This window comes from Syngnathus scovelli, chromosome 12 (genome assembly GCF_024217435.2).
Source record: "Syngnathus scovelli strain Florida chromosome 12, RoL_Ssco_1.2, whole genome shotgun sequence".
NCBI lineage: Eukaryota > Metazoa > Chordata > Actinopteri > Syngnathiformes > Syngnathidae > Syngnathus > Syngnathus scovelli.
This window is the reverse complement of record NC_090858.1, coordinates 8331037-8344480: the sequence shown is the minus strand read 5'-3', so window position 1 is coordinate 8344480 and position 13444 is coordinate 8331037. Positions and strand designations below refer to the sequence as shown.

Genomic DNA, 13444 nt, shown 5'->3' with positions numbered 1-13444 from the left:
ATAGTCCTGGTTCTCAGCTGCCTTCAATAACTGCCCTCACAGCAGGGAGCACATTTACAGCAGGATATAAATAAACCCATAAAGCTTTTATAGCAAGTATGCACTCAGAAAAATCAGACCCCCAAACACCTGTATATTATTCAGGCCTAATTTCATTTTAATGAAACAAGAATATGTGTTTTCCTATGGTTTTTGTGCATGCATGACATGCTATACAACCACAGTATCCAGAATTTTTCCAACTTATAACTGTGCATTAATATGTAAAACAAAACACAAAAATATCTCAAATGTATTACTAGTTGTATGGTAGAGCTCTGTTCTCTTCTGATTTTGTAGGCTTTTGCAGACTTAAGTGTCCTGTGGCATTTTCCAGAGGGCAACGTCAAGCAAAAGTGAGTGGAGATCTTAGTTACACACAAAATAATAATAATATATTAAACCTTGCCGGGATATGATATGTCTTTCTCATCCATAGATTCCCAGAGTAAATGCAATTCATCCCATGCAACATCCCTCCTTCAGTTTTTAGTGATTTAAGTGGTGTTTGCACTCACTAGTATACAACCGTTAGAGGGCGACATTGCTCCCCGAACACAGTGCCAAAGAAATTGAGAAATGCAATTACGTGTGAACCAAAAAATGCTTTTACGCCTCAACAATCCAGATTCGTTGCCCTTTCAAAGTAAAACCGACTGCGACCAACTCCGTCGTCAATTTCTCCAAACGCTCATGCTTTTACTTTGTTAATTATTTTTTAACTTCTGTCCCACCTCTGCTACTTCATGTGAATTTGATTTTGGAAGTCCGCGTTTATCTCCGCGTCACCCCGTCAGGCACTCTGGCAGCCCGCTGCAACTTTATCAGATGGACTCAGAATGGAGAGAAGCTGACGCACCGTTATTCTGTGGACCGTTAACTTTCCTCGGCGAAGTTTTTCCTCATGCCATTACAACCTATGTGCGACGATAAAGCAGGAACCACGCTCCACATTATTTTGGAAACTTTTTGACTAGCGTGCAACTGACTTTGTTTTCCCTTTGGACACTTTTACTGCGCAATTACGCACGATACGCAAAAAGGAATGGCTCCACGTCGGAGACAAAAAACGGGAGTACAAACTATTTTGCATGTGTGCCTTTCTATTTCTGTGGTTTTCTCATACAATATAGACTTGGAACATCCCTTGGTGTTCCGTGGACCTAATTCTAGTTTTTTTGGCTATTCTGTGCTGGAGCATTATTATGACAACACACGCTGGTGAGTCCCATTTGTAATTTTGCTGCTGTTTTGCTCATTTGTAACATTTTATTAGCTAAAAGAAATCACGTAATGTAACTATTTTGTTGATTTATTAAGAAATGACGAGATGCGTTGAATGTAAAGACACTTGAGGGATGCTCATTGACTTTTTATGGTGCGCACTCCTCTTCCCTCTCTTGGTTTATTCAGGGTCATAGTAGGGGCTCCCAGAGCCAACTCTACCTACAGTAGTTCAGTGCACGCTCCTGGTGCTGTGTTCAAGTGCAGAGTCCACAGCAACCCGGAGCGCCGCTGTACAGAGATGGACTTGGGAAGAGGTCAGTCGAGCTCGCAGCATCCACACCACAGCCATGTGATAAATTGTGACACCTTCCAAAATCTACAAAACTCCCCCAAACATCTGTTTTGTTTTATCACAATAATGCAGCCCTGTACTAGTCTTTTTTATTATTATTTTTATTATTATTATAACCTGCAACATTCACATGAGACAAGAGGCTTCTGTGTGCAGGAGTTTTTCTCACTACTTGCCTACATAAATATGATTTATTCCTCAGCTAATATTTCCTATGCATATAACTGAGCCAAAAAAGCTTCCACCACCCACCCTCATTTTCTGTTCTTGTGAAGAACACCGGGGTTCGTGCATGACTTTGATATAATCAGCGTGTCACCAAAAACACATGCTAACAGGAAGAATCATCTTGATCATTATAGACAACAAAGTGTCCAATGTGACCAACCTACGCATTGTCAACATGCTTGAGAAAAAAAAAAAAAGCTGTCATGCTTTCATCCTATCACAATACAATCAAACCTCTAAAGTTGAACACAAACCTTTCTGGGATGCTGGTTAACTTTCAGTTTTACCCATTTGAAATCAATAAAAACTGAATTAATTTGCTGAAACTTCCACTATCATAAAACCTTTATTGGAGATAAAAAAAAGAAAACTTTCTATCTTTTACAAATGTAAAGAGAAGTTGGCTACTGTATAAGAAAACTAAAATTAAAAATACTCTGCCGTCAAGATGCCTGAAAGCTGTGTGGCAAGACAAACTACATCATTTATGCCCAAGCTAATCTGGTCATGGTGTTCATTAGCTATTAGGCTTATCTTCTATTTATCTCAACATCTGTTTGGTAAAATTAGCTTTTGGATGCAAAAAGGTTCGTTGTACTGCCCATTTTTTACAGGGCAGACAGACATTGATTCATCATCACGTTTCATTTACTTTGTTCTACTCCGTGTTTTTTGTCTCGTTTTATAAGCCTTCCGTAGCATCACAAAAAAAGCCAAAGATGAAGCAAAATACTTTAATGGTGATTGTTTTTTTATATTTTTGAAGATTTGTCAACATCTAGTCTGATCACTTCACTGGTTTCTTTTATATCAAACAAATTGTTTTAGGTTATTCACCTGACATGTTTCGGCGGTTTCTTCCGCCTTCATCAGAGTCTGATGAAGGCGGAAGAAACCGCCGAAACATGTCAGGTGAATAACCTAAAACAATTTGTTTGATATAAAAGAAACCAGTGAAGTGATTAAATAAGGAAAAACAAAATGAACTTAGTACAATTATCTAGTCTGATGTTAGACACAATGATGGTTTAAGCCCTTACTTATATTTGATGTTTGAGGCCTATTTCTCACAAAATCCTTGGTTGAACTCCAAATCAAGCCACTTTTGGAGCATTTTCATTAAGCAATTCCACTGTACATGTATTCTCTTGGCTTGCAGCTACCTAGCAACCACATTTAAACAAACAAACAAACAAACAACTTCCATGTTTTTAAAACATCAGGATATTGTTTGCCAAGCTGACAGGACAAGACCCAAAAGTCCGACAATAGCGGACAATTTTTTTTTTTTTTTTTTTCTGCAAGGCATCCTTTGTCCTGACGTTGTGACGTCTGCAAACTGCTCTCATTGTCCATCAGGAAACAAGCCCCGAGAGTCGTGCGGGAAGACGTGCCAAGGGGACAGGGATGACGAGTGGATGGGAGTAAGCTTAGCGCGTCAGAACAGAGCCGACGGCAAAATACTGGTGAGTTGATTAATGAGAGCTGGGCCTGATTACAGCAGCATCATTGTTTCAAAAAATAGTTCAAGCATGTGGTTTCACATTTCGTGTTAGTTTTCTCTCATTAACACAACAGTTGCCTTGTATAAGTTGCCTATCATGGGGGCTCTTTTATGTAGCTCAAATCAGTTTTATTTATATACAGTAGCACTGATTCATAAGTTATTCCAAAGGTCTTTTTATTATGTGTCATGGATTGAAAAGTATCAGAAAATTCAAAGACAGAGCAAAGTACCAAAATTAAATAAAATAAAAACTAAACGTACACAAGGGCAGAGTCTCATGTTTTTGGCTGTTCTCCTTTGATAAAGCTTGAAATTCCTCTTCGGCCTGTACGTACAATATGAGCTCTATTTTAGTAGACCACGTGTTTGCGTTCGGCGGATACTGATTTCCATATCAGCACAGGCCCGCTGCACTTTTGCCTATTTGGCAGCTCGAGTGTTTTGCAGACGCACCTGGCATAGTGGTGATTTTGAAATTCATTCATTTCTTCCTTCATTTACTTCAAAAACATGTGAAGAGCGGCCATCAACTTGCAATATGTCTTTTAAATCAGCCCATTGGGCAGTTAGACTAATAATCTACTAAAACAATATTTTTGACTCCAGATGTGTTTTATTTAACGCAACAACTTGATTAAATTAAATTGAGTAAATTCAAATCACCATTTTTTGTCAGTGCATACCTCAACCCCTCTATGGTGGTCCTTTATTAACCTCTTATAATGGGCGGCAGGGGAACCATCAGTTAGACAAGCAGGAACAAGTCCAAGCCATTTTCAAAATCATCGTGAGTCACACAGATTTACTGTAAATACTAATATTGGCTCAAAAAGCCTTCCGTCTGACTTCTTCGTCATGCAGGAAAAATCAGAGGAATCTTTATGTCTCTGAGGATTTACGGTTCAGCCTGTATGAATATATTTTATATGCCCTGGTGGAATCAATTGGCATGATTTTGCAGCATCCTGTTACCCCTGGCTGCTGTTTCAGGAATGTGAGTGAACAGTTAAACCACCTTCACCTGCAAAGTGTTGCGGCCGTCTCGATAAGTGTATGATAAAAGAAAGGTGCTGACTCATCATATCCCAATGTGTTGCTAGGCTGCTCGACAGCCCGTAACATTTTTTGTTCTCGTCATCTGAATGAGCTCATGTTGCAACGCATCAGGGGGGAACCGTCTGCTTGGCAGATGTTTCTTCCAAGGCTCTCACTGAACAAGAACATGACAATAAGATGTGGCGCCATTTATATGTGAGGTTATTCTATTGCCACTTAAATTTGTGAGGTTAATTTCAGTTAATCCTGGACCTAAAAGATTGGCACTGTCGTTTTGTAAATACACTCAACCTTTTATAGCGTATACGGCAGTGAAGTGACTTGCCAACGTAAAGAGTAAAATCTGATTGGACAAAAAAATTGGAAGAAAATATAATAAGTCTAGGGTCTTCACAGCAGTGAAGGAGACACTGTTCTCCCTTTTTATAAGCCAGTGTACCATACAAATGATTTGGGTGTTATTTTAGGATCACATTTTTGTTGCCTCAAGCTTTTGTATTGCTTAAATTTAGATACAATTCCTCCACGCTGCATGTTTAATGCCGTAAAGCCCGCATTGAGTTATGCACCCTGCAGAGTCATTGAAGAAGGTTCCACATCCTCTGAGACCCACTGACTCCAGCCCAGCGCGAGAGCGTCTTGAGCAAATACAATGCGGTCGAGGTCAATCTGCTTTCTGTACACAGTTTAAAAGAGTAAAAGTTTTATTTTCTGCAGGCCTGTGCCCACCGTTGGAAAAACGTCTACTATGACTCGGAGCATATCCTCCCGCATGGATATTGTTCGATCATCCCGCCATCTCTCCAGGGCAGGACGCAACCCCTCATTCCATGTTACGAAGGTACGTAAAGTGGACCACTTGAACAGCTGTGTTATAAAACTAAAATAAAGTAAAAGTTCATACATACGTACATATGCTTGTTGGAACTGAAATTTGCACTTCATTAATGTTTTTCTGATTGCTCAGCAATCAGTTCCATTTAAGAGTCTATGGTTACCATCACACTTTTCTCTCACCAAAATCCTTCCGTGGTGGTATCACCAAAAAAGCCAACGAAAAAGCAGAACCCACGATGAAGTAAATCGTTCAGAAACTTTTTGGTTGAACTCCAAATTGCTTTTGGATCATCCAGTGTTATGTTCTAAGGATAATGACAGCTTTTGTTTATTTAGGGTTTAATGATGTGATTTATACGTCTTGCCTGTAATTAAGGATATTTATTATCAATGTAAGGATGATTTATATATAAATATTGTTTTTACTTCTCACACATCTTGGGAAGCAACTTGTTCACTACTTGCATGTGAGTTCCATTTTAGTCACGTGACATGCGTGCATGGTGCCGTCACAGAGGCGCACATCTGTTTTTGAGCCTCTGAAAACAGGTAGAATGAATTGTGATCCCCCTCCACAAGTCCAACAAAAGTACAAAGTCGAAAGTATGCATTGGTCAGTCCTCAGAGGAGATTGGGTATCTGTTAACCTCTATTGTGAAAAATTCACAGCATTTGTGCTGCCAATGACGTTCATCAGGCCGCACGCGCTCGCCTCGCTTCCAGTCTGCAGCAGCGGACTTGTGACTTGTCTTGTATTCAACTTACCGTGCATTTTACGCTGATCCGAGTTGAGCTTTTTTTGTAATCCGAGAGCATCCCCCTCAAATTGAGTGGTCTCGTTGGATGTTGCGCGGCTCCTTTCTGCCTACACTCCGCTCCCCCAGATTCCTCTTGGATGTGACCCGCTCCTTGACTAACTCCATATGGAATGCCGAGAGAGCGAAAACTCCAGTAAATGTTGGATCAAGCGCACAGTGAAATAATTTGTGGTTTGTTTTTTGTGTCCAGATTATAAGCAGAAGTATGGGGAAGAGCATGGTTCCTGCCAAGCTGGGATAGCAGGAGTTTTTAGAGAGGTCAGTAACGATGCTTGTTCATCTTCCTAATCTTCGTGACACATACAGTGATGTGTATTTTCATGTTTTCATCGCAAATGCATAAAATGACTCCTTACTTAATTTTACTCTACTTTGTTTGAACACTACTGCAAGGCTCTATTTTTCTTCTTTGACTCTGTGGGATCATGAGAATATTTTTTATGTTAGATTGTGAAATGAAGTAGAATCTCAAAACTTAATAAGACATCCATGTCGTCGATAACTGCAATTTTATGTTTCCGCCGGCTGCAGCGGCCTTTCCTCACCTCTGGGGTGGTTCCCCGCGATCAAAACGATTAAGAAAACACACATTTCCCTTTTCTGAATATAGCGGGGCCGGGGGATGCACTGCTGACCGATGACATCATCCACTATCACACAATAGCTTTTTGTACAGCACTCCATCCTTAAACGGTCGGCCCAAGTGAGTAGAACAGATGCGGTCCAATTGCGTCTTTCTGTGAAATGTACTGTCGAGTGCAAAAAAAAGAAAAAGTCCATATAAGGTATACGTTAAAATGTGACATTAGCTTGTCTGTACATTTGTGATATAATTTTTTCCTGATGGTGCTCAGAAGTCTCACATTGCAGTCAGAGCCAATTTAAGCAGAGGCCATCACAGACCTGTCTTTCTTTGAAATGCATGTTCCGTCTCTGGAGAATCAAATGTGACGTTTGAAGTAGTCTTACTTATTATACATATTGGTTACTGATTGCAGCTGCATTACTGTGTCACATTACAGTCATACAAGTGTAAAAAACAAGTTAACCAGCTAATATTATAACCCAATAGTAAGTCATTTAACACTCAAACATGAGTAAACTGTGGTAAAATGAAAACAACAATCAAACACTCTGACAAAACATAGATAATGCACTGAGTATTTTTCCCAATAAAAAATGACCAGGTCCAACAGTCAATTTGGGAATTGCTGTTATCCGTTCCATAAAACACAATACAGATTAAATTGTGTATATGCATTATATAGATTAAACATAGAAATAATATTATTTAGTAATATTATTTCTATATAATACATAGAAATTGTATAGATTAAATAGAAATAGATAGATGATTTTATAAATATCTTTTGCTCTTATTTCAAATGAGTGTTTAGAATGTACTTGTAAATGGACAAAAAGTGAAATCATCAAACAGTTGAATCGACAAAGGTTCACTGTTGAGTTATTTAGTCATTTGAATGACACTCCACCCCCACCAACAAGCCCTTGCTCCTAAAGGAATGTATGGAATTCCTTCAAAAGATGTCCAACTGTTAAATCTTGGCCTCATCTGCACCGACCGAGCTCACCGGTCGCCAGATGTTTGGCATCTGTGACGGATCGCTCCGACTGTGTGTGTGTGTCTGTGTGTGTGTGTGTGTGTGTGTGTGTGTGTGTGTGTGTGTGTGTGTGTGCGTGCGCGTGCGTGACTGAGCAAGAATAACGTGATGTTGACACATCCGAGCAAGATGTTGTTTGCTTTTGTTTTCATATTTGTGTGGAGCCCAATTCAATAAAAGAGAGACTGTCAGAGAAACATTGGGAGTGGTTATGTGTGGCGAGCCTTTATTGTCACTGACCGCTCACTGCTACGTTTGCACCAAGCTGTCGCAGTGCAAAGCCGTGACTGAACAAGCCATCCCGCAGCTGTCAATTTTGCACGGGCTCCACATTCCTCGTCACACTTCTTGGCCTCCGACCGGTTGATTTAGCAGCAGATAGCGCGCAACCGTTTGTGGCCTTCGTTGTGGCCTTCGGTTAACCAAAATTTCACCCCGAGGCACTTGAGCTGTGCAGATGAAAGGTAATTCATGGCCCCAAAGAGAGAATTATCTGAATGAAAGAGGTGGGGGTTCATTTACAGGAGCTGGTGGTGATGGGGGCCCCCGGGTCTTACTACTGGACTGGGACAATCAAGGTTTACAACCTGACGTCTGACACCTTCTACAGTCTAAACAAAGATGATGTCGACTCCCACAGATACAGCTATCTTGGTAAGAGGCTGCTATTACGTCTTAATGTGGAATATAAAAGTCAAACAAATGAAACACAACTGACCCCAATGTGTTTTCAGGCTATGCTGTGACTGCTGGACACTTCTCCTCACCTAATGTGATCGACATAGCCGCAGGGGCGCCTCAGCACAACGGCAGTGGGAAGGTAGCCACCTCATCTTTCTGCTGTTTTCTATCTGGTGCAGACCGCAACACTGATCATGTTTTTTTTTTTTTTTTCCACCCTCAGGTTTACATTTTCAAAATTGATGGCGTGTCTTTGGTGAAGAGTTTTCAAGCCTCAGGGAAAATGGTATGGCTTCAAATGTGGTTTAAATGCACACACTGACATTTCTGTTTTTAATTATGTAGAGGCTACTGTATGACTTACGTTATAGATTTATGTGATGTTGATGATGTTGACTATCTTATACCAAAATATACTTTTAATTGAGGTAGCTAATGTTTTGTAGTTGTATTTAATTTCAAGTTGTTAAAAAGGAACAAACATACCACCAGTCAGACTGTCTGCATGTCAATGATGAAATAGGAAAAAAAATGTCTGTGATCTGACCCAATGCTCTGTCTGTGGCTCGGCTTGGTTCCAGATGGGCTCTTACTTTGGCTCCTCATTGTGTGCAGTTGATCTGAACAAGGACGGCCTGTCAGACCTGCTGGTGGGGGCACCCATGCACAGCAAGCTACGGGATGAGGGCCGCGTAACTGTGTACCTCAGCAAGGGCAATGTAAGTGGGTTGGCACAATTCTATCATGTCAATTGAGTGATTGTACATTTTTCAAAAATCTGAAGTTGGTTCCAAACTGGCTTCACATGCAATTCCTGTCGATTTTTTTTCTGTAGTGTTATGTGGGCAGTATTTTTCCTACCACCTCGCACAAATGTTATTCTGCTTCAGAGCTCTGTGTGATTCCTTCCTGAGTTTTCGTTTAACATCATGAGTTCTGTGTGTCTGTTTTTCTCACTGCGTGCCTGCATATCCTTTTTCAGGGGGTGATGGAGGAACAGGTCGTTTTGACCGGAGACAATGCTTACAACGCCCACTTTGGAGAGTACATTTCCTCGATTGGAGACATCGATGATGATGGCTACCAAGGTCAGTGTAAAGTAATAGCATCACGGTTCATTTACTCCGTGGCTCAGGGGCCAACATAGGGCAGCACGGCTCAGGTGGTCCAGTGGCCATCAAGTAATTGGTGCTTGCTCCAGATCACTCTTCTGACGACAAAGCATGCTCAAGAGATCTTTGTTATCATTTTTGGTTAGCCTTCACATAATTTGCAGATTTTCTTGAGTCACAAGTCAAATATTAATTGTGCAATCACAGAAGTATTTCACTAACTTTCATGCACTACTGTTGTTGTCCTTTACTCGCCGTCGTGGAATAAGTAGAGCTTCTAAAAGACGAGCAACTGATGAGGGTTCAGAACAAATTATTGTTTGTCCAACTTTCAAAGTTGGTTAAATTATAGCTCAAACTGTCATTCTGACATTTTATTAATATGGCTACTTTCCTGGCTTTTACCTGGCTTGGCTCTCGGTGTACCACCTGGCACCCTTCTCATGCCCCGCTATTTCCCAGTTTCAACAGTCTCTCGGCAAGCAGCCTTGCACAGTTTTTGTATGTGGTGGAAAAATAGTCAGTTATAAATCATCTCGTAACCCATCATTATAATTACTCTCTTGATGGCAAAAAGAGCCAAAGCGACTGAGTGACTGACAGCGTTCCCATTCAATTTCAAGCGACATAGTATGTAGAAATAATTGTTTTTATGAGGATAACTTCTATGTTGAGTCATAATTAGTTAATTATTGTGTGTTGGATACTCAAACGTGCTATCCCTTTTTATAATTCCCGCTTCAGCTTATATGTGTTTTATTTGTGGAAATGGGATATGGTAATGTTATTTAACTGCTCTTGCCAGCACTTTATAGTTTTGGTTCCACTCCCTCAGAAGGTCGTCCAAATTTTTCTAGCCACTAACAACACTTAATTGTCTATCTACAGTTAGCTGTTTGTGGCCCTAGTGTGTACTGTCCAACTTAACGCACACCAAAGCCTCAATGCTTCACAACCATACCATTGTTGTATTTCAATTCCCCTGCAGATGTAGCCATAGGTGCTCCCAAAGAGGATGACTATGGAGGAGCTGTTTATATCTATCACGGGGATGCCACGGGAATCATCAGCAAATATTCCATGGTGAGACATTGCCATTAATGTGCACCAATGCATGTATAATGTAGGCTATGTGCTGGATTTTAAATAGAAAACATATGGTCACCATGCATGTGTGTCGAATAACTTGAGTTAAAAGAGAACTGTGAGGAGAATGTGGTCTAGGGAATTAATGTTAGTCCTGAAAAGGCTTTAACTGAGCTATGACCATTATAACCCACAATGCACTTCTATGCTGAAAATTACTTGGGTAACCCCACAAGCCATTTTGGATCATGACGCTTTAGTCGTAATACTGATGTATGGTTACAACATTAATGATGAGAGTGCTGACTGTATTACAGTAATTTGTAAAAAAAAAAAAAAAAGTAGGCTTGTATTTCTGTTCTGTTCATAATCATCTGCATTGCATTGAAGGTCTGCTCATGAGAACATTTTATTTGTAATTTTGGTTGGGTATTTAACACAAGATGTCGAGATGTAATATAATCTGACAGTCAAGGGCTAAAAATCGTTATGTTTTATCATGATATTATTGAAGTACCATATGAATGTATTTGATCTGCCACTTGTTTTGTGGATATATATAAAAGGCTACTTTAGGGACACTCTTCCAATTTTTGACATGTTTTGCTAATTATTCTTTATTAATGACTGCTCTTTGACTCGACCCCGAATGCTTTTAAATCTGTCACTGTGGGAAAACAAACACAAAGCAGAGTGCAAGTCTCACAGTCTTAATGTTATCTTGAACTATATTTTAATGGGTGCTATCTTGTGTTACAGAAAATAACTGGGCGTAGTGTCAATCCTGGTCTCCAGATGTTTGGTCAGGCCATATCTGGCAATGTAGACATGGACGGTAATGGATACACAGGTAGGGACGGATCAGATGGGATTGAGGTTTGATAGATTTCCCCAACCACAGCATAAAGATCGAATGAAAACCTCAAAAACACAGGAAAAAACCATTAACCATTTCATTTTTCATAGTCACAAGTTTTGGCCCTCATTCTCTTGTAATAGACTCGTGACAGAGGCATTTTGTTGACAGCATTCCTCAATCTGAACCACAATGACCCTCAGTGGTTCTTTGTTTAGCAATTACAGGTGTGTATCGAGTGATGTCACACACCGTATGATCAATCTTTATGGCATATTCTTATTGCAGATATCACCATTGGAGCTTTCATGACGGATAGTGTGGTGCTCCTAAGGTGAGCAATTATGGTAAAGCAGCAGTCTATTTTTTATTTCTTTTATTTATACTAACTCATAATCCCTGTGGTGCAAGGACCCGGCCTGTCATTACAGTGGACGTCTCCATCTTCTTGCCTGTGTCCATCAACATTTCTGTACCTCAGTGCCACGAAGGCCAGAACATAAACTGCTTCAACATCACCGTTTGCATGCGCTTCCATGGAAGACAACTTCCTGGACAAATAGGTGAGGCTGAGAGAACATCAGTAAGTTTCACACACACAGTCCATCTCCATCATATTCCCACAGTGTGTTAACACTTCCAGAAAACGAATGTCCGCTACTTGAAACACTTGAGAGTTTTTGCAGCTTGAGATCAACATTTTTGCACCCTGCCTGCTCTCAATTCAGAGGATAATGTGAAAATAATGTTGAAAGCCAAAAATCCCATTAGGCGTTTATCGGTGCTATTGCTCAAGTAAAAAATCTTACTTTCTGACCTTTTGCTGCTCATTTAAACAGAAGGAATCTTTTAAAGAAAGATCATGTTGATTCTGCCAGGACAGGAAGAGAGTCTGTGTGCTTAGTCTTTGCTGAGGGCTTATGGTGGCGTTGAACGCTGAGGTGCTATCCTGTTCTAGTGTTTGGGTGCGGTCTCTCCTAGCTCCCACCCCCCGGGGAGTAAGAGACGTGTTGCATAATGAGCGCTTGCCGGAATAAAGCCCCTCTGTTTGGTCGTCTGGCAAAGCGCGTGGAAAGTGCAGCGCCATGTGTTTGGTGACGTCCACAATGCAACCTTCCGTTGCCTCCTTGAGAGTGAGCTCATGGTCCTCCACTGGATGGAAGAAACAGAGGGGTTCGGTCCTACCTGGGTGTGTTTGTTGCCCCTCCCAGTGTTTTAGCAGTCTAACACCCTGTGAAGCAATTACTACAGACTGAGGTTGATTCATTCACTGTACTGGAGCTTGAAAGACAGGAGTGTGTAGATTTCTCAGAAATGCCAGTAACACTTGACCTCATACTTGTGATTCCTCTTCAAAATGAGAGTAGTTGTTCATTTTCTCCATCACTAAAGCCAGGGGTGGAACCAGCCGGGGTGTAATAAAAACATCGTCTGCCTGACCAGCTGGAGGATTGGTTTCCTTTTTCCAATGTTTTTCATCATCTTCTCACCTTAAACTCAGTTATTACACCAAGTTCTGCTTCATTCATCCCAGAATCAAAATAACTCCTTTTATTAGCCACCTCGAAGATGACAATCTCAAAATAAAATCACCACTCTAAATGCCAATCAGATTGATACCCATTGGATTCAATTGACACTGTGTGTATGATCCGATTTAGAGCTGCTGTACAACTTGACGGCTGATGTGGACAAGAGACAAAAAAACCTGCCTTCACGGGTCTACTTCATTCAAAGTGGCTCTCAGATCAGCCAGAAAAACCAGCAGCTCAACCTGGACGTCAACAATGACAAGTGCCAGCGCTTCACTGCCTATGTCAAAGTAAGTTTGGACTGTCTGGTTCTTCGTGTTGGCTTGTTTTCTTTGCTGCTAACTCCCTTAAATAGTCTCTCAGTTTGTTTCCCACGACGGAAACACTCAGTGTGACATTAGAACTATTTCCCTCAGAAGTTTGTTTTATCTTCATCTGTTTATTTTGGAGGCCAAGTGCACACTTTTCCAGTTAAAATGTTTACGCTCTGT

At 40.7% G+C, this 13444-nt stretch overlaps 1 protein-coding gene across 1 annotated transcript in view; it reads left to right on the top strand.

The window, feature by feature from the left end:
• Positions 1 to 713: 713 nt before the first annotated feature.
• itga9 (integrin, alpha 9) overlaps positions 714 to 13444 on the top strand; it is a 36890-nt gene continuing 24159 nt past the window's right edge. The window contains exons 1-15 of the mRNA XM_049736954.2: positions 714 to 1260; positions 1453 to 1580; positions 3206 to 3312; positions 5127 to 5250; positions 6255 to 6322; positions 8211 to 8340; positions 8421 to 8506; positions 8591 to 8653; positions 8949 to 9086; positions 9350 to 9455; positions 10468 to 10562; positions 11325 to 11415; positions 11710 to 11755; positions 11833 to 11984; positions 13083 to 13243. Coding sequence (XP_049592911.1) covers positions 1085 to 1260; positions 1453 to 1580; positions 3206 to 3312; positions 5127 to 5250; positions 6255 to 6322; positions 8211 to 8340; positions 8421 to 8506; positions 8591 to 8653; positions 8949 to 9086; positions 9350 to 9455; positions 10468 to 10562; positions 11325 to 11415; positions 11710 to 11755; positions 11833 to 11984; positions 13083 to 13243 — 1671 coding nt within the window. The 5' untranslated portion in view covers positions 714 to 1084. The remainder of the gene's footprint in view (positions 1261 to 1452; positions 1581 to 3205; positions 3313 to 5126; positions 5251 to 6254; positions 6323 to 8210; positions 8341 to 8420; positions 8507 to 8590; positions 8654 to 8948; positions 9087 to 9349; positions 9456 to 10467; positions 10563 to 11324; positions 11416 to 11709; positions 11756 to 11832; positions 11985 to 13082; positions 13244 to 13444) is intronic.